This window comes from Corythoichthys intestinalis, chromosome 5 (assembly GCF_030265065.1).
Source record: "Corythoichthys intestinalis isolate RoL2023-P3 chromosome 5, ASM3026506v1, whole genome shotgun sequence".
In the NCBI taxonomy this organism is placed as follows: Eukaryota; Metazoa; Chordata; class Actinopteri; order Syngnathiformes; family Syngnathidae; genus Corythoichthys; species Corythoichthys intestinalis.
In genome coordinates this window covers 43,824,846-43,846,014 of record NC_080399.1, presented here as the reverse complement: position 1 = coordinate 43,846,014, position 21,169 = coordinate 43,824,846, and the positions used below count along the sequence as shown (strand labels likewise).

The following is a 21,169-nucleotide window of genomic DNA, read 5'->3' as shown; positions in this document are numbered from 1 at the left end:
TTGAACGAACGTTGATTCGCCCTTTTCAGTCAAAATGGACTGGACGTCTAACGCTGTCAATGACAACCAACGCGTTAACTGAGTGCCCTGTAAAAATGCCTGATGTGTGCATGAAGGGTTAGAAATTCAGAGGCACATAACTCGGCTGTGTCATAAGAAACGGCTCGGCCTGATCTCTTCCTGGTTTGGATTCGTACGTACGCGTGACGTCATGACGCACCGGACTCACAGCCGCATTGTTGTTGGGGGAAGAGAAGCAGCTCAGCTAGTCGGCTCAGCCCAAGCACTGCAACGACCGACAGCCTACAGCACTACCACTATCATCGCTATCGAATTTGTAGCACCCTGATCAGGGCAATCGGTCGCCCTGGATCTTCGGTGGCCACGATCGTGCCTCGTTCGGTTGAGCACTAATCGTCGGTTGGATGTGAATTTAACCTATCCGCCGCTTGGTCTCCGCAGGCCTCACTGCCGCCGCCATTGCTAGTCCTCCGCTTCTCCAAAATCTGAATTCTTGAGAACGCGAAGGTAGGTTCAGCCTTTTGCTCGAGTGTACTCCCTAATAAATGAACCCTCTCACCCCTGACCTTGGTGGTTACCAGAAAAAAAATCGTCCATGCCTGCAATGAAAGGACTTTTTTTCTTTTCTTTTTTTTTTTAAAGCCCCGTGGGTTTTCTTGTTGTAGTCGCCATATTTCCTCCCCCTCTGCTCCTCTAAAAGGCTTGTGCTGTGGACAGTGTGTCCTTATACGTTTATCGAAGACATTTCGGCTGCATTTTTGCATAATAAAAAGCAAACACGTCTTCTGGTTAAGCTTTATTGAAAGAGTGTTGAAAGCGTTCGTAAGGGCCATTTCGTCACAAAACCGCCTTGTGTCTTAGCCGCGGCGGCTAACAGTCGCTTGTCCACAGTCGATCGGGGGTGGGGGCGACCCGCTGCTCTGATCGACTCGCTGGGGTCGGCGTAGAGGTGCCGAGCTCCCCGCCTCCTTTCATTCATCCGGGTAATACGTCAACGCCTCCCTCTTTGTTTGCATATTCAGTTGCCTGATGCATGTCAGATATTTAATACAAGAAACACTAATTCTAGATCACCGCACAACGTAAAATAACAAAACGTTTATACCTGTTTGATTAAAGCAGAGTTACTGGGGGTACCCGGTGTGGGCATTAAACGCAGGCCCCTAACTTGTTTGAACCACGAAAGCCTGAGATACTCTATTTGTTATAAATTTATGGAATATACGGGTAGAGGAATTGTGATGGTTGTTGTCACTGCCTGCACAACACTCTCGAGATGCCAGGTAAGGCGACAGTCATGTGACTGACCCAATGAACTTGTAATCACCTTAGTGGTGCCCCGTTAATTTGTTTGTTATGGCGAGGTTGTTGCTGCTTGGGTAAAATCCACATATTTGAGATCTTAAAAAAGGCTTTACCTTGCCCACAAATGTAAACATTAAAATACTTTTTTTTTTTTTTTTTTTGAGTATCGTAATTTTCTGACTATAAGCCGCTACTTTTTTCCTTCATTTTCTAATCCTGCGCCTTATAATCCAGTGCCTCTTATTTGTTGCTTTATTTGAGTTAATAGGAAACACTTTATTTGACAGCAGCGTCAAAGACCGTCATAAATATGACATGAGCCTATCATGGGCATTACTGAAGCCTTATGACAGATGTCATTAAGTGTCATCCGCCAAATTATGTCACTAACTCCATTTATGTCCATCTTGGATCTTTTACATCCATTCAAAAGTGAGATAATTTGCTGGATAACACTAAATGACATCTGTTATAAGCATTTACTAAGGCGCATGTGTCTAATGAGTCTTATGGCGCCACTGTCAAATAAAGTGTTACCAAATACCATAACTAGCAATTAATGGAACAGTAACTTAAGAAATAATTAGCCCAGAACATGAATATTGATTGTTATTTACATCTGTAGCACTGCAATATATGCTAGGAGGCATGTTCGACAACAACAGTGTTGACAGCAGGTGGCAGCAGAGGTTTACTTTCTCCCCGAGGGAGCAGTGATGGCCAAATGAAGCGTCTTGAAGTAATGAAGCTTTGCAGCCAATTGGTTCAAAGCTTCATGGGGGTTCATTTGGTTTTATGATGTCGCTGTCAAATAAAGTGTTACCGATTATTATCTTTTGGTGTAAATATCCCACAATACAATAAGGAAAGCTGCGGCTTATAGTCCAGTGCGGCTTATCTATGAACAAATGCCGTTTTCGTGCCATATTTGGTGGGTGGCAGCTTAGTCGGGTGGCAAAAATTGCGGTATTCCTAAGCACCTATTCTCACTCAATTGCCGTCATTACATGGGAGGTGATTGTAGATCATTACTTTGAGAAAACGAAGAGTTAGCACAGCTACATGAGGGAGAGTCATTAATACATCTCCTAATGAAAGTACTTCAAAAAGCTGTTGTTTATGTCACTCTCAGTTGACGTGAATTTACAAAATGACCGTAAACAAATATAAATTAAATATTGCATATTTTTTAACACCAAAAAGATCACCTATTACTTAGAATATCTTAAACCCGTTGCGAAACATCATAGACCGGAAATAAACTTAGCTGTTAGACTGTTACAGAAGTTGTGTAGTATACCTTTTAAGCAAATGTTTTTTATCAAACAGAGCAGCAGCACATAAAACTGCATACAACAATACTCAGATGCTTATCTGTCGGAATTGATTTTACCAGAGTATGAGTGGAAGAGTGTCCCAACCAGGGTGTCTGTGAAATTCAGCTTTAAAAACGGATGTAATGAGCATCTGACCTTTTTACATGGGGGTGTTGCATCATTTCTGATCTAAGATTTGAGTCGAAAAACAAAAGTCTTTTCACGTGAATGGAATCTGCATGTAATTTGCTGCGCAAAACGGGGCTGAGGGATGTTCCCTACGCCAAAAAAAAGTTGTGTCGAGTTTGACGGCTCGGCAAGTCATGAGTGAATTTGCCATGAAGGGTTGGATTCCCAAATACAATCTTGTTTTATTTCAGGGCAAGCCTTGATAAATTCTCTTTCTGATGGCATATTCACACCTGCCCTGTTTGGTCCGGACCAAACCAAAAAAGTTCGTTGTGCGCGCCTTTTGGGCTGGTGTGGATACAAACCAGCCGGTCTGAGACCTCGTCGGAGAGTTAGTCCTGACCATAGCTGAAATCACATACCTTTACGAACGTAACAGGCTTCTGTAGAAAGGAAATGTTGTTTGGTTAGCATCACATCACAGTCTATGGTTAGCAGTACGTCTGCTAGTATGAGTCGGGGTTCAATGCGGTCCTTGTAAAATGACCGTAGCATCAAAGGCTTCTGCTGCCCCAAATTTCCTGTAAATGCTTGTAATTGGATAAAACAGCAGTAGTTTGCAGTAGTCTGGAGCTCCGTGACTGTTTACTTCCTTATTTTAACGGTGTTACCCCGTCCAATGATTGATCGGTTTTTGCACATCATTAGGTTTGTTGTCAAATCCTGGGTCGCTTGCTCTGATTGCAATGCGAAAAGGAAACTTTTTCGTCGGCTATAATCTCCCCTTTCTCTTTAAAAGGACAAAAGTCTTGGCTTTGTTATGTTCCTGGAATTGGAGTGCCTGGCTTACCACGCTTTACTGCCTGATGTAGCCACCTCAGCTCTTCGTGTTGCCGTTGTATCGCGCGCTGTCACCGCTGGACTTTTTAACATTGGCCTGCTGCTATTGTGAAAAGGCCTTAAGGCCAAATCTCTGCTTGCCACAGTCATTATTAGGGAGAGAACTGCTAGTTTGACAAGTTTAACCAAATAACACACAAACTAAGGTATTATATGTGTGGTAGTATGCCTCATGATAGGAAGTAAAAAATGTCAAATGTAATTGAATTAGGACTACAGGGCCAGTATTGCCTATCAAGATATAATAGTATTATGCCAGCAGGTTTAACGCAATACTTTTTGAGGAAATATCCTAAAAAAAACGTTATAGATCTACTCTCCTATGAATAATTTAATATAGCATATTTCACAAATATTGGCTTTTTATTCCCTCTAACTTCGCTGACTTGTATTTCTATGGTGCAATTTCTATTGCGCTCCGTTTTTGGTGAGCAGAGACAGCGAGATGATGTGCATTGTTTTCAGGTGTCGAAACCTAACGATGCAACAAACTTATGAGTACAAAGCCACAAACGGACTCGATGAGGGGAAAGTCAATTTAATACACACATGAAAACGACTGTGCAAAGAAAGGTGATTGAGTTGCGGGTTTAGCCAGGATTTCCTGTTCCACCAAGGGAAGGCCAGGGGTTGGAATTTATGATACTTGTCCTCCAGGTGTCAGAGCAACTGGGCTGTGTTGCAAGCAGCCGAACAACGGTTCCTATGGCAACCCCCTCCCCCCTTCTGTGCTTGTTGGCCCTCCTCACTGACAGGTCTCAGGTCTCCAGCTCCACACCTAGTATTGTGTCCAAATAAAATTGAGCTGTCACCAACAGCATTTCCACACTATATTTTGGTTCCAGTCTTCACGAGACAGGCCTTTTCTTGGATATTTAAGCGATCATAAACAGAAAAAAATCCACATTGCAATGAAATTGACCAAATTTGGATACATGAGGTTTCGGAACAAATGGTGCTAGTTGAATCATAGACTATTAAAATGTGTGTGTGCGTGTGTGTATAATATATACATATAAATGTGCACACTCATGGCATCTATTCTTCTTTCACTTCTGTTGCATGAAGCACTTTTTGCTGCATTTTCGAATCAGGAAAGATCCTTATCTAATTGAAGGATTGATTGGAAAAATGCCAATGCATTACTAAAATTAGTTTTAAACTTAGTTGTATTCAACGTCATTGGGAAAACTCATTGGCCAGTTTTTGTTTTGATTTCTTCTGTCAGTTATCCATTTTTCTATGGTCACTTTGTGTTTGCATTGCTGTGGAAAACAAGGGTGACTTAAATAATGTTTGCAATAAAATGCTGTTCAGCTGATGAAGCAATTAGGTACTTATAGTTCAGTATTTTTTTCCCAAATCGTCATAGATATCGTCATCGCAAATTTCCTTGAAATATCATGATATATTTTAAGGGCATGTCACCCAACCCTAGCATTAGACAGCTATCAAGTCAGTTTTTGTCCTCTTAGAGCAGGGGTGTCCAAATTGGTCTTCAGGGGTCGCTGTGGGTCCTGTCTGTTTTTTTCTTATAGATAGAGCACAGATCGTTCACCCAGTGAGCTTTCTGCTAAAACAAGCTTTGGTCTAAAAGTCGTTCGGGGCCCCCTGTCATAAAGGGCGCAGAGTAAAAGATTTTGGTCATAATTTCTCTATGTTGCAGATTTAAACCAATTACGGGTGTGTCTACAATGTAGTAACCACAAGAGCTGTTTTTATTAGAGGTGCACGATAATTATTGGTCCGATAATTATCGGTCCGATAATAGGAATTATGACGTCATCCCAATAGATTCGATAATATATTATCGGCTCTATTAATAATATTTTGGGCACAGTGTCGGATTGGGATTTGTGCGTTTGTTTCCACTTCTGTTTTTCCAGTATGCAAAGTTTTGTTACTTTGTTTTGTTCATTATAATAATGTTCATGTCATCATGAAAATTCTGGTTCTGTCACAGGCAAATCTAAGCTGAATCAACCACTAGTATTTTTGACCTACAGCTGTTCAAAAACTCAGGTGAATATACATTGAAAAATTATATATATATAATTGGTTATCGTATCGGTATCGGCCTTGAGGAGCAGGAAGTTATCAATATCGGTATCGGTTTCAAAAAATGGATATCGTGCACCCGTAGTTTTTATCTATGTTTTCACAACCAATGATGAGTAAACACATGAGTTTTCTACGTTTTCATTTCACAGCATCTCGAAGCATGAAGAAGAAAGCCCGCCATCAGCGCCCAGCGGCGCTAAAGAGGGACTCGTCACCCATCAAGCCGTCACCCAACCGGGAGACGTTGACATATGCGCAGGCCCAACGCATGGTGGAACTGGAGGTGGATGGCCGTGTGCACCGACTGAGCATCTTCGACAAGCTGGACATCATCAATGACGAAGACCCAACAGCGCAGGAGATCCTGGAGTGCAACAGCAACAAGGAGAACAGTGAGAAGCCCCAGCAGGTCTTGGTGCGCTCGGTGCGCCTCAAAAACAGCCAGCGCAAGAAGAACGCCACACTGGCACCCCCGCAAGGCACCTCACAGTCACAACCCCCTGTCACCCTGCTGGAACCCAAAGTGAGGACAGTGGAGTACAATTTGCCTGTGGTACCCAAGAGGCCGTCTGCATACTATAAGTATATGGAGCGGACGGAGGAGGAACTGGATGAGGAGGTTGAGTACGACATGGACGAGGAGGACTACGCCTGGCTGGAGTTGCTCAATGAGAAGCGCAAGAGCGAGGGCATCAGCCAGGTGTCCAACAACCTGTTCGAGTTCCTCATGGACCGTTTCGAGAAGGAGTCGTACGCCGCCACCCAGGGCCTGAGCGAAGCGCAGTCGCTGGTGGATGAGGACGCCGTGTGCTGCGTGTGCATGGACGGCGATGGCGCTGACAGCAACGTCATCCTCTTCTGTGACGCCTGCAACATTGCCGTCCACCAAGAGTGCTATGGTGTGCCCTACATCCCTGAAGGCCAGTGGCTGTGCCGCCACTGCCTGCAGCGTCCGGCGCGGCCTGCAGATTGTGTCTTCTGCCCCAACCGGGGTGGCGCCCTCAAGAAGACGGATGACGGCCGCTGGGGCCATGTGGCCTGCGCCCTCTGGGTGCCTGAGGTGGGCTTCTCAGACACGGTGTTCATCGAGCCCATTGACGGCGTGCGCAACATCCCGCCCGCTCGCTGGAAGCTAACGTGCTACCTCTGTAAGGAGAAAGGGGCTGGTGCCTGCATCCAGTGTGACCGCGTCAACTGCTATGCCGCCTTCCACGTCAGCTGCGCCCAGAAGGCTGGCCTTTTTATGAAGATGGAGCCAATCAAAGAGGAGACACCCCCTGGCACCTTCTCTGTCAAGAAAACTGCGTACTGTTGCAGCCACACACCAGACGGCTGCGACCGCCGCCCACTCAACATCTATAAGGAGCATCACCCCAAGAACGGCGCTTGCCACAAGCGTACCGAACGGCGCGGCAGGGCCCGTGCCAAAGCCTGGTACAAGAAGCGCAGCAAGCGGACTGAGCCCCTGCCAGAACCCCAACCGGAACCTGGGGGCCCTGGCAGCTCAGGACCCAGTATCACGGCCTCCAGGTAGCCCAAAATGATTGTAACAATGTTTTTACTAGGGTTTTAGATGACATATTTTCTGACTGTACAAATTCCTTTGATAACGATACGATAATTGCCGTTATCACAAAGTCCGCTTCGATTCGACGCAAGGGCCTTTGATCGATTTAACACAATATTATGTGTGCCTTTAACACAATCTGTTACATTTCACTTAAAGCAAGGCGGGTGAGGATTGTGTGAAGATACCAAAATTTCAACAAAAAATGTGTCTTAAAAGTTCCTTTTTTCATTTCCGTTTCCATTCAGTTTGGACACCATCCTGAAAGAAGTGGCAGTACAGAAGAAACGTCCATTCGTTGAACGTGTTCTGAGTTACTGGGTGTTGAAGCGGCAGTCCAGGAATAATGTCCCACTTATTCGTCGCCTGCAGGCCAATCCACCCCAGACTCCCAAGTCCTCGTCGGCGGTGAGGGCCTACCATCAATTGAGTTCCTGACACATATCTGTCAATTGTATATTATTTTGTTTATGAACAATTGTTCCTTCAGGATCGCTCAAAGACCAACAAGGTGCTAAAGGAGCAGCTGAAGGAGTGGCACCGACTCAGACATGACCTGGAGCGAGCACGATTGCTGCTGGAGCTCATCAGGAAGAGGGAGAAGCTCAAGAGAGAGGAGGTAGTTCTTAGAGCCAGACTGCAATGCAAGTTATGGGGCTGATATTGTTGTTGTGGAGAGTTGCAAAAGCAAAAGATTTAAAATGCTGAAAAGCTTTATGATAAGACAAAAAGTGCTGGAAATACATCGAGAAGGACGGGAGGTTTTTTTACCAGTTCCAACATAACAACCAGCTCCATAGATTCAGCCAAACTATCATCTCGGCGTATTCTGAGCGTGTTCAGTATCAATACTTAACAAATTTCATACGTCTCTGTGTTGGGTCACTAGATGAAGCTGCAGCAGTCAGCGCTGGAAGTCCAACTAACACCGTTCAACATCCTGCTGAGGGCAGTGCTTAGCCAGCTACAGCAGAAGGACCACTACAATGTCTTTGCCCAGCCAGTTAGCACCGTGGAGGTCAGTCACAACACATGAAAGTGATCAGGGCTTGTTGATATGGCTTGAAACCAATTAAATTCTGATGTATTCTACATAAAATGACTAATGAACCAGCAGGTGTGACTGGTATTCCTGTCCATTTGAAACTAATCCTTTTCTTCCCACAAAGGTCCCTGACTACTTGGACCACATCAAGCAGCCAATGGACTTCTCCACAATGAGGTCACGCATAGACAGTCATGCCTACTGCAACCTGGATGACTTTGAGGCCGACTTTGATTTGATCATTGCCAACTGCATGAAGTATAACGCCAAGGAGACTTTCTTCTACAAGGTGGCCCAGAGGATGCAGGACCAAGGAGGCGTAATCTTACGCCGTGCCCGAAAGGAGATTGAAAGGATTGGCTTTGATTTCCCCAGCGGCCTCTTGCTCGCTGAGGCCCCCAAAGTGGAGGTGCCTCCCCCCTTCACCTGGGAGGATGGTAAGTCATTCTCCAGGACTTAATTGATTAGCTCGCTCGAGCTGGCAATCATGAGGCGGTTACCTTGGAGCCTTGTACGTGATATAACCTAAGGGAGTTTAAAAAAAAAAAAAAAAGATTATTAGATGCATCGTGACGATTCGATTACGATTCATAAAGGTTCAAAAACAATGATTTTCCCTAATAACTTTATGACAGCTGCTCGTAGCGTAACGAAATTCAAGACACATCTGCCGTCCGGACACCTTTAATGGACACGCACAACGTTATGATGGATGCTGCCGGTTACTGAGCGAGAGATTTACTCCTTTTCAAAAGACTGGAAAATAAATTCGTGTATGAGACAGGCAGGGACCCGGCGGTCGCGCTTCTGTGAGTGTTATTTTTTAGAGCGAGAGAGGAAGAAAGATAGTTCGTTGTTGCTCCTCATCTTTCAGATGTCCAGCAGTAGTTTCAAGTCATGTCATTTGAAAAATGTCTTGATTGTGTTGCCAAGACCCGTGTGCGTCTATAAGAGGTGAGTACACGAACCCTCTTGTACTGTTTCGCCTTAATTGTAGTTGTTTTTGAGATGTTAACAGTTAGCGCCGAGCGCTAAGCTACTTGGCTAATTCGCTAATGTGTATTTCATATGCAGAACGTGAAAAACCATGATTAAGTACAGCGGTAACACTACAAACATGCGAAATAGTACAGAAATCTCTGAAAACAAAATATATTGGGTAAAAGAAGTCTTTCTAAAGACACTTTGTTTCCAGAAAATGTGGAACTCATTCCACCTCTGTAAACTGTAATGTATTGTTGAGGGAAATAAGTACTGTCTTTAAAATGGTTAATGTTTTTTTACTTTCTTGTAAAAAAATAAATAAAAAACGCATCTCAAGGGCAGCTTTTTGTTGTATGGGCATGTTTCCATCGTTCCTGTTGAATCGTTAGGATATTTTAAATAAATAATGAACATAAATTTGTACTTTATTAATTAGTAATATAAGATGCATCGATAATCGTGATAACAGTGATCATCGTCAATACCGTGATCGTCGTCCAATAATCGAATCGTAGCACCCTGAATCTAATCGAATCGTGGTATGCCTTAGATGGCACACCCCTAATATTATGACCATTGGGGGTAACTGAAGTACTTGAAGTTAGCACTGTAGAAAACCATAGTGTTTGAAAGTAACTCTGTTGTTTAGAGTATTTGTACTAATGGTTATGTGTTCTTGTACGCCAGTGGATCGCCTGCTGAGCCCGTCATACCGCCGCCTGACGCCGCTGGAGGATCAGCTAAAGGAACTCCTGGAAAAGTTGGATCTCAGCACAGCCATGAAGAACAGTCCGTCTCGTAGCAAGAGGCTCAAGCTGCTCAAGAAGACCATCATGGAGGTCCGAAGCGAGATGGGCCTCAAGAAGTCTCTACCGCCGACACAACCGGTCATAGAGAGACCGCCTCCTGAACCTTCGGAGTCTCTCCCCGCTCCTGAGGTGAGCGGTTCCACTCCGCCGACGTTAGAAGCGCCTCTGGCATCGACGCAATCAGAAGTGCCGTCGCCACCACCTGACCTGGGACCACCCTCCTTGAAGCCTGTGGAGCACCCTCCTACGGAGCCAGGTGACATCACTTGCACCTCAGCTACCTCAGCGCCTTGCCCCAAGCTCAACGGGCACCTCTCTAATGGCGACGAAGCCGAGGAACAGAACAATGTCCTCTTGCGCAAGTCCAAGAGCATCAGCCCGCAGAAACCACCCAAGGGCAAGGAGGTGTCCGCCACCCCCTCGCTGTCCCCGCCCTCGCCATTGGGTGCCAAAACTTTCCTATCGGTGGTCATCCCTCGACTGGAGACCCTCCTGCTGCCCAAGAAGCGGCCGAGGAGTAGCAATGTCGAGGGTGAAGACGATGAAGAGTCGCCTATCAAGCGTCTGGGTACAGGTATGAAGGAAAGATGCTTCCACTGAACTATTTAACAATCAATATACGAGGTAGGAAATTTTGGGGGCCAGTTTAATAAAGCAAGCCCTAATGTGCTACTTCAGGCTAAAGCAGGGATGGACAAACTATTCAACAATGGGCTGCAGTGGGTGCGGGATTTGGTTCCAACCCATCACGAGGACAACTTTTCACCAATCTGGTGTTTTACAAGTGTAATCAGTTGATTGTACTCAGGTGCTTCTTGTTTCCACTGAAACCTCATTGGTTAAACTGTCTGTGCTGGATTGGTTGGAACAAAGACCAAAGACTGCGGCCCTTGAGGACCGGTTTGAGTACCCCTGGGCTCAAAGCTATAACCAGTTTGTATGTGAAATATGTACGTATGTGTGGCATATCCTATGATCAAACCCAAACAATTTACTACCAAAAAGAACTATTATCTAACCAATTTGAAAATTGTGTTTGAATGCAAATGATTAAAGAAACAAAACTTTAAAAATCAGACTCCAAGCATCAATGCGAGCGTCCCTCTAGTATTTGCATAATGAAGTTTCAGATCAATCCATCTATTACTAAGGGAGGAATAAGCCTCGGAAAGCAGTACCTATAAAAGGCTATTTAATCATTGAAATTGCTTCTCGAGGCTACACTTCTCTAGAATTATCAGTATCGAAATTCAAGATGCTCCGATGCATATTAACTGAAAAATAGACATCTCTGTGTTTTCTATTGTTTAATTAAGTACTAAATGATCTGGAGCAAAGTCTGGAAAATAGAACTGCGGTTCTGTAGGCATTGACCCACAGAATATACCTACAAAATTTCATTCTGATCCATGCACGAGTAATTGAGTAATATATAAAAAATGAAAGTGTAAACACCACCATCGACAACAGCAACATGAGCGTTGACCTGACAGACCCCATCCTGTTAAAAATAAAAGAAAGCAGGACTTCTAAAAAAAATATGTGCATTTACCAAACATTACCATGATGGAGTTTATAAATATTTCATATCAAATTAAGGGGTACCCAAGTCTGGTCCTCGAGAGCTCCTATTCAGCTTATTTTCCATGTCTCCCTCCTTTATTGCACCTGAATCAAATGATCAGCTAATTGGAAAGCTCTGCAGGAGCCTGATAACAATCCTGATTATTTGATCCAGGTGTGTTAGAGGAGGGAGACATGGAAAACAAGCTGGATAGGTGCTCTTGAGGACCGGATTTGAGCACCCTGTTTTAGACATCAATGGCTGCCACTGAGTTTAGGTGTTCAATTTGTTTTTGGGGTTTTCCCCCCCTTAATATAAGCTAATAAACTGTTGTCAAAGGACTTGTCTTGTTTATCTTGGCAGGGATTGCCAATGGTTTTGTGGTTGAGGAAGAGGAGGAAGCCCCGCTGCCTCGATTACTAGAACCTCGACGCCGCTGCGCCTCTGAGTCTAGCATCTCCTCGGGTGGCAGCGTCTTGTCCGGCGCCAGGTGAACATCCTTCTTTGTCCTTTGTACACTGCATCTTTCATACCGTAAGTCCAATCATTAGAAAATAAATTCTTGCAATGGCATATGCGCCAATAGTAGATGAAAAGTACTTGTAGATGTGATTCACGCAAAGTGTAGTATAAATCCAGCTGAAGAGTCACTTGCACATTTTCCCCCTCTTTCAGTTCTGCGGCGGCCTCCAAAAGCAGCAAAGTACGACCGGCGGCAGCCCGACGAAACACTGTGGATGACAAAAGTGCTCTGATATCGTGCGTCGAAAATGGAGAGCTCAATCACGCTGTCAAGATCTCGTCAGGTGATTTGGTCAAATTGTTTCTCCTCTTTCCTTTCCATACAAAAACATCAGCTACCTTGGTCTCTCATTCTGACTCCTCCGTGCATGAATATAGTTTTTTTTTTTGCTTCTTACAGAAACACAAATTTGACTTAAGTTTGGTTTAAGGTGTTTTTTTCCCCTTTTTTTTAAGTAACTAATTGAAAGTTCTCATCAAAAGAAAATAAGCCCCGTTTATGCAGATATGTGGTCCTTAAAAAATCTGCCAGGCTCCTTGTTGATGTAAACACACACAAATACGCCAGGCCACTGTCCTTCCAGGTTTTATCTGAAACATTTGCATTCCTTGAGGTTAATAGAAAAGGGAAACATTTAACATAAACGAACAATTTCAAACTCAATTCCTTTTTATAATTAAAATTTGAATCATGAGTGCTGCGACCTATTTCACATATTCATCAAAACATAAATACACATTTATGAAACCCAGGACTTGAATTTATTTATTCATCTTTGTTGCTTCATTTGCTGTTTCTGATTGTGTATCATATTGCCTCTGCAAAGCCCTTTGAGACAACGTTGTTGTGATCCAGGGCTATACAAATAAAATTGAATTGAATTGAATTTCATTAAAACAATATTTCAAAGCTAATGAAAATATTTTTGCACTAAAACTATCATTTTGGCTCGAGATTGTTATATGGGAGAAAACTTAGTTGGGTTATGTAACTGGCAATGCTCTTCATTCAAGGCAGGAATAAGGGACCTTTTTTTAAATTATTTTTTTTCCTTTCGCAAATTGGTCCATTAGAATATTAGGATAAAACAATTCCCCTATGTTTTTTTAAATATTTCAATTAAAATTATTAGAATTATTAATAAAAAATTATATAGACTATAACAGAGGTATGCAACCTGTGGCTCCTTCATCCCTATGCTTTGGCTTCCTGTGGCTTTTGAGAGGCATTGAATGATGTTACTAATTACGAGAGGAGCTATAGTGCTGCCCTACAAAGCAATGATGAAAAGCCTTTGAATTTAGACTGTAAAGCAACACCATAGCTTCACGATAACTGTATGAGGGGTGGATTGTTATTTTAGTTATCGTCTCTAACTGTCTACTTGAGATTTTTTTGAATTTTTAACAATGTTCACAATTTCTTGGAATCGATTGTAAGTGTCAAACAAGCCATTATGTTTCACTTTATTTACTTGAAGAGCGATGTCTCTTGAGGCCAAGGAGAGGATTATCAAACTTCTTGAAGAACTTAACGCTACACGTATGGTTGCCAAAAATGGGGGTTGTTCACAGTCAGCTGTATGAAAAATCTGGACCAAGTACAAACAGCATGGCAAGGTTGTTAAAGTTTAGCGTTCTGGTAGACCGAGGAAGACATCCAAACGTCATGACAAACAACTAAAGGCCATATGTCTTGAAACCAGAAGACGTACAACAAGACAAATGAAGAAGAAATGGGAGAAAGCTGGAGTTAAGGTATGTGACAGAACTATGCAAAATCGCTTAAAGGAAATGGGATTTTCATACAGGAAAGCTAAAAGGAAACCATTATTGGCACTTAAACAGAAAAGAACAAGACTGCAATGGGCCAGGGAGAGGCAATCATGGACTGTGAATGACTGGATGAAGGTTATTTTCAGTGGTGAGTCAAGAATCTGCATTGGACAACGTGATGAGGCTGGAACTTTTGTTTGGTGCCGTTCCAGTGAGATTTACAATGACTGCCTGAAGAAAACATCAAAATTCCCTCAGTCCTTGATGATATGGGGCTGCATGTCAGGCTAAGGCACTGGAGAGATGGCTGTGGTTAAATCTTCAATAAATGCACAAGTTTACATTGAAATTTTAGACAGCTTTCTTATCCCTTCAATTGAAAATATGTTTGGGGATAATGAAATCATTTTTCAAGATGACAATGGATCATGCCACAGAGCTAAAACTGTTAAAGCATTCCTTGGAGAAAGACTCATCCAGTCAATGTCATGGCCTGCAAACAGCCCAGATCTCAACCCTATTGAAAACCTGTGGTGGAAATTGAAACAAATGGTCCACAGCAAGGCTCCGACCTACAAGGATGATCTGACAACTGTAATCAAAGAGAGTTGGCATCAAATTAATGAAGAATACTGCTTGTCAATCATCAATTCCATACCTCAGAGACTGCAAGCTGTCATAAAAGCCAGAAGTGGTGCAACTAAATACTAGAGATGTGTTTTGATTGTTACTTCTTTGTTTCTCATGATTCCATATATTTTTCCTCAGAATGGAGTGATCCTATATTTATTTCCCTGCACTTGCTCTATAAAAGTAAAATTTACTGACCACCACAATGTTTTTTATTCATTCTTTCTGTGCCTAAATGCTAAAGAGTTGCACTTTTGAACTAATTCATTATTTTTTCAAGCTTTTTAGCTGAGTTTGTTCTACATAATAAAATGTCTGAGTGAGTGCTTGTCAGAGACTAGTGATTCCATACTTTTTGCTAGGGGTTGTACATGCTCAAATACCTGTATGTGGGTTTTGAAAACATGGACGAAAATCATGGCGGCGTTTTTAACGGTGACTAGTTGGAGTGGGAACCTATTGGTACCTCAAGATACGATTCGATTTGTGATACAAAACTCACGATAACGATGATGTGACGATATGGCGATACAAAGATTAGCGATACATTGGTCAGGAAATCATTCTAGGATATTCTACAAACAACTAATCAACAGAAAAACAAGCTTCTGCTGTGAATTGGAATGAGTATCACTCGTGGACGTCCAATCCTATGAACTGCGAGGGTGGCAGCAAATGAACATTTGTTCATTCGCTGCCATCCCTCCCACTTCAAACGGATTGAACGTCTATGGCCGGTAGTGGCAGCCAATGCCAGGCAATTAGGTAATGTTGGGTAATTTAAGGTCATTTTCCTGTTGATTTTCGGTACTTCCTGTTGATTTTGGGGTATTTTATGGGTCTCCTCCTTTTCAGTTTGAGTTACAGAACAGGCAGTGACATAGGAATCACCCAAAAGAATAGGCAGGCACTCAAACGCAACAGAAAATGACCTGTAAATGCCCTAAAACGAACAGCAAGTGACCTTTAAATGCCCTGAAAATCGGACAGAATGACTGTGAATGCTCTGGTTTCGAATGAATGAACGTTCCCAGTCAAAATAGATTGGGCGTCGAGCACCGTCAAAGCAGCCCTAGAGTTAACTGAGACACTAATATGGTGGAAGATTTTGGTAGCAACTTGTTGGGTCTTTTTTTTTTTTTTTTTTTTAAAACATTGACACCTTTTAAAAACGATATCTCGATTCTTGGCAGGAGCATAGAGATAACCTTTTTGGATACAAAGTATCACGATATATTACCATCTCGATAATTTGTTACACCCCTAGTGACTAGTGGGGAGCGAATGGGCCGGAAAACTCTTATGGGTGACACCGCCAAGGATTTGTCCTTTTTTTTTTCTCCCCTGTATGCTTTTTTGCAATATTATATTATACTTGTCTGTAGAATTAAATATTTTTTTTAATTACTATTTTTAGAGTCTCTAGCATGAAACATTCCAGTGTCTCACTTTGTCAGGGGAATGTGGCTTTAAATATGTCTTGATAGCTGAGCAACCTTTAAGAAAGTTGGCTTTAATGTTGTATTCTGGATTTTTTTAGAATTCAAGTATTATCTTAAATACTTCTGGGTAATGCAATTCCTTGGCAAGAAAATCAAAGTGAGCCGAAGACTAGATAAGCCGGAATGCTAAAGTAGCTTAGCTAAACGACTTGTCCGTGTAAAGTCCATATTTGATTTGGCAAATATCAAATGTATTATATTGACTTTGAAATTAGTATTAAGTTTCTCATTCACAACCTACTAGTATTTCTGTGCACTTATTTATTTTTGTATGTTAACAACTTCAAATTGACTGCAGAAAATGATTGTGTAAACAAATTGTTTACTATCGATTTAGTGGTTTGGTGCTTGATCTTTGTTTTCAAATGCAAAGATAATCAGTTTGCTTTCATGGAGGATGACAAAAGTCAAGAAGTACTGTTGAGAGACATAAATTCCTGCAGATTAAGCTAAAAGATATTGAATTAACTAATCTTAAAATAGTTGTTGATTAATTTGGGAATCGATTAGTTGATTAATTAATTGTTGTCCCTCTAGAATAAGTTAATGCTTTGTGAGATGGCTCAAACAGTTGTGCGTCTTTGTGTGTCTGCGTGTTCTTGCTTGTGAGCTTGTGTGCATGATGTGTACTGGTTCGTAATTGACCTGTGTTGTTCCTGTAGAGGCGTGGAAGCCCTCGACCGCCTTCCCCTTTGTTGTGGAGCCTCTTAAGATAGTTTGGGCTAAATGTAGTGGATATCCCTCCTATCCCGCCCTGGTGAGTGACTTGACAAGCCACCCGCCCGCTCACCCTGTCTCATAACCCATCAGATCCTCCTGCCATACCCATACCACCCACCGTGCCATCGTGCGTGCTTGTGATTGGTCACCCGCAGCCGGGCTGGAGTCGTGGTGGTGCCTCTTCGCTGACTCGGGGTCTTTGCATGCTCGTGACTCCAGACCTGGACTTTCTGCTTTTGACTTTCTGCCTCGCTTCTTTTTCCTCGGCCGTCCTTTTCAGGGTCGTAAACGTCAAGTGTGTCCTTTTCCTTTTGCGCAGATCATGGACCCGCAAGCACAGAGGATGGGGCGGCGGCGGTACAACGGGGTGGGGCAGGCGGAGCTTCCCCTCCCGCCGCGGGACGTGCTCCGAACCGGCGAGCGGATGCAGTTCAGGTCCGCCGAGAAACTCTTCCTCGTCCACTTCTTCGACAACAAGCGCAGCTGGTGAGATGCAAAAATGGCCGAGTGCAAGTCAGACAGTTCTGCTGAATGTCCTGTATAACTACATCGAGTACCGTATTTTTCGGAATATAAATCGGATTTCCCCCCCCCCCACAGTTTGGCTGGGGGTGCGATTTATACTCTGGAGCAACTCATGTGTGAAATTATTATCACGTTATTATATCTGTTCACATGTTATTTTGGTGGAGTGACACTGATGGTTTGGTAAACTTGTTAGCATGTTCTTTATGCTATAGTTATCTGAATAACTCTCAGTGACGTGCGGTCAGGGGAGGCAGGTGAGGCAGAGCCTCACCTGTCATCATGACAAAAAAATAATTATAGCATCAAATTTATATGAATATTTGTCCATTGCTCTTTATGTATGACTCATTTCAAACATTTTTTATAGTCAAAATCGCTGAATTTGCCTATTTCCTGTTCAAATAAAGAAATGAAACGAGAGGTGCGGCAGCAACGAGTAAAGCCTCACCTCTGATTGCGCAATCCATAACAAACTGGGTTGATACATGGAATTGGAGCGTCCTGGTTGCCGTAAATCTGCATGTCGCCGTTATAATGTTTTCAGATACGTTTATTTGACCTGATTTTCCACATTCTGGCTAATGTCTTTATCCCTTAAAGTTTAATGTTTGTTAGCGACATATTTAGTTTTGCTGATGGGACATAAAACCGCAGTGAAAAGGCACATGCTGCGGCAGATAGTACTCTGCCGCACTGCAAGGGGGCGTACGTGAAACTGGACTTTCCGTTAAATGTGGACGCGGTTAACACAACACCGGAGCTAGAAGGTTTGCTTCAAACTACGGGACAGAAGATAACTCGCGCTTTTCAAACGAACTGGTACACCCGAAAAGACTGGCTATGTGGCTGTCCTTCGAAAAATCGCCTTTGCTGCTTTCCCTGCCTTTTCTTCTCAACTTGTGCCAATGTCTGGACTAACACGAGATATTGTGACATTAAAAAACTACGACGAAGCCTCAGCAAACATGAGAGCTCGACCACTCCCATTCAAAGCCTGATTGCTTTAAAAACTTTTGGAAGCTCAAGGATCGATTTGGCTTTGACGAACAGCGGAAGCTCAACGGTAGCATCCTCAATGCTAAGGTAAAGAAAAGAGTTTGACAGACCTCATTAATGCAACCTGCATCCTAGCTAAACAGGAGTTAACATTTCGTGGTAACGATGACCGTGTAAGCTCTTCTAAACGTGGCATATATGTAGAACGATTACATGGTTTTGCTGAGAAAGATGAAAGGTTAGCTAGACTTTTGGACACATCCACTGTGTTTTCAGGCTTGTCAAATAGAACACAGAACGATCTAATTGAAGCAATCCTCTCCATTGAGGCGGAGAGATTTTTTTTTTAAAGTAAAGGAAAATAAGGAGGACTTTTACAAAAAGGGCGTAGGTTTGCATAGGGACGGTAGGGACATAACACTACCAACTTTTCAGGATGCTAAAATTGTCCCCACCAACTTTTAAGCAACCTTACCTTTTTTGCATGATATAATGTTCAGTTATATAGAGAATTTAGATCTTTCAATAGTTCCATATGTTGTAAGGATAGAATTGACCCTACCATTATTAAGTGAATTATTTTCATTATGTTTATGTTTGCTAATAAAAACCAGACATTTATTCAGGAAGTTTTCAAAATGTTTCTTTAGTATTTTTTGAAAACAAAGATTTGAATCGAACAGTGTATCATCTGAACCAATGCATGTAAAAGTTATCATCAGAAGATAAGGATTTATTTTGCATTGATCATTTTGCCTATTAATTAATTAGGTTCATATACGTGAGAAATGTGGCCCTTTGCCCCCTGCATCCAATCTGTTTGGTCTAATTAATGTCCCGTCCCCAGCAAAAAGTGTACCTACATGCAGGTTATGCTGTTATATCGTCCCTACGAATGTTGATACCAAACCTATGCCCTTCCAAAGTAATGCCGGTTTTTGTGGTGAAGGACAGGCGCAAGAGCACAAACAGTTTTCATTTCAATCTTATTAAAAAAAAAAAAAAAGAGCTTAGACCAAGAAAAATACAATAGAATATTTAAAAACTACATTTTGGCCTTGAATAAAATATTCTTTGTTTTTCTTTTCACTTTTTGTTTAGCAATCTGTAATAAATTGATTAAAGTATCAGAATTAAAAGTTTTAAAAACAACTGAATATTTCACTGAAGGTCAGAATTGAATTCTGTGGCTTTGTACACCACTCTTTACTCTCATTTATGTTGCATGAATTATAGAATTGCGACGACCAACACATTGAGGGTGTGGGGCAAATGCATGTTATTTTCTTACTTTTACGTATCGATAATATGTACCGTGTGTGCGTGTTTTGTGAAGAATGCTGATGAGATATGAAATAACCAGTAGCCAATTGAATAAGCTACCGTTTTTGGTTTATATATTTGGAAATCTGACACTAAAGGAGTCAGTGCCTCACCAACCATGAACCTCACCGCACGTCACTGATAACTCTTAATAGCTATGTTACGTTAACATACCGGCCATGTTCACATTTTGTTGTTCGTGCATCATGTAACATTATTATACTGTGCACTTATTCAGCATGTTGTTCTCTATTGTATTTTTATTTTAAATTGCCTTTCAAGATTACATCAGTTGTATGTGTTGAATTTTATCAAGTAGATATACCGCAAAAATGCCACTTATAATCTGGTGCGACTTATGTTTTTTTCGTGTTTTTATACGGTACATACTGTATATCACTTTTTCATTGGCAACAGACATGATTATTTAAAGATTAGTGGTCAGACACTAGTGTATTTATGTATTCATTTATTCAATAAATTCACATTATACAGTTTGAGTATATATATATGTACCTGTGTTTATTGATATTCATTCTGACCCCATCATCATTCAGGCAATGGCTTCCTAGATCGAAGATGTCTCCGTTCGGTGTGGACCACAGTCTGGACCGTATCAAGCTGCTGGAGTCTGGCCGCTCTCACCTGCAGAAGTCTGTGCAGCGAGCCTTCGAACGGGCCATGAAGCACCTCAAAGACGGCAATACGAGTGGCCAGCGGGAGAGCGACAGCAACTGAACCCAGACAAAGACCTCCTGGCATCACCTCTCGCCTGGTTTTGGGGTGTTTTAGCTGCCGGGAAAGCCGCACAAACGTCTGATATACTGTAGCTTGCGGCGGTCTTTGTTTTGTCCCAAGAGCTATGCAACGCCGTGACCTTTTTTGTGACGGGAGAAAGACTGAGAATGTGCCCATGAGACCACCTCACATTTGCTGCAACTAGTTTACTGCCACGACTGTATGCGTGTGTTTATGTGTGCATGTTTGCACACGTATATGTGTGTGAAAGGGTCTTCATACAATGCGTGTGCGAATCAACTGGTGTAAATAAAGATCCTGACCCGACACTAATTTATTTGCTTTTTCTTCTCGTCCTCATCGGACATTCTGCGGCGACAATGGTCGCCGCCAACTCGTGGTGCTATCTCATTCATACTGTATGCTTTTTTTGTTGTTTTTCTTTTTTTTTTTTTTTACTTTTTTTAAGTTATTGACTTCTCAAGCTATGACATCTTTGGCATTATTTTTTCATATATGTTTTTACAGGACTACTTGTTTGTACATATTTATATCAGATCTATAGGGAAGCGATTGTTGTTTGAAGTGGTGCCTCCCCTCACCTCCCCAATAATCTGCAGCCTCCTTACAATTTCTCCAGTTATTTTTGTATTTTTTTATTTTACTGTCGTGTTTTTGTTTTTTTTTGGCCTTAGTTTGTGTTATGTGTGTTTTAGAACTATAGGAGTCAGCA

At 42.3% G+C, this 21,169-nt stretch overlaps 1 protein-coding gene across 3 annotated transcripts; it reads left to right on the top strand.

The window, feature by feature from the left end:
* Positions 1 to 197: 197 nt before the first annotated feature.
* On the top strand, positions 198 to 20,914 carry LOC130916265 (bromodomain-containing protein 1-like). Of its 3 annotated transcripts, XM_057836857.1 has the most exons (13): positions 198 to 528; positions 5,635 to 5,693; positions 5,882 to 7,262; positions 7,548 to 7,707; positions 7,790 to 7,918; positions 8,189 to 8,317; positions 8,469 to 8,781; positions 10,016 to 10,711; positions 12,065 to 12,191; positions 12,377 to 12,507; positions 16,794 to 16,888; positions 17,171 to 17,337; positions 20,256 to 20,914. In XM_057836857.1, exons 3-13 carry the CDS (start codon positions 5,893 to 5,895, stop codon positions 20,434 to 20,436), a joined length of 3,498 nt encoding a protein of 1,165 aa, XP_057692840.1. In that variant the 5' UTR covers positions 198 to 528; positions 5,635 to 5,693; positions 5,882 to 5,892; the 3' UTR covers positions 20,437 to 20,914. The 3 variants fall into 3 exon arrangements, with proteins under 3 accessions (XP_057692840.1, XP_057692839.1, XP_057692841.1); XM_057836856.1 differs by lacking the exon at positions 5,635 to 5,693 and having other exon boundaries at positions 200 to 528; XM_057836858.1 differs by lacking the exons at positions 5,635 to 5,693; positions 16,794 to 16,888 and having other exon boundaries at positions 204 to 528; positions 20,256 to 20,429.
* Positions 20,915 to 21,169: the final 255 nt, after the last annotated feature.

Bases quoted from the DNA above. Each gene is read 5' to 3' on its own strand.
- LOC130916265 (XM_057836857.1), top strand. From the start codon at position 5,893: ATGAAGAAGAAAGCCCGCCATCAGCGCCCAGCGGCGCTAAAGAGGGAC. The intron at 12,508-16,793 runs GTGATTTGGTCA...TTGTTCCTGTAG, and splicing joins CGCTGTCAAGATCTCGTCAG to AGGCGTGGAAGCCCTCGACC. The intron at 16,889-17,170 runs GTGAGTGACTTG...CCTTTTGCGCAG, and splicing joins ATCCCTCCTATCCCGCCCTG to ATCATGGACCCGCAAGCACA.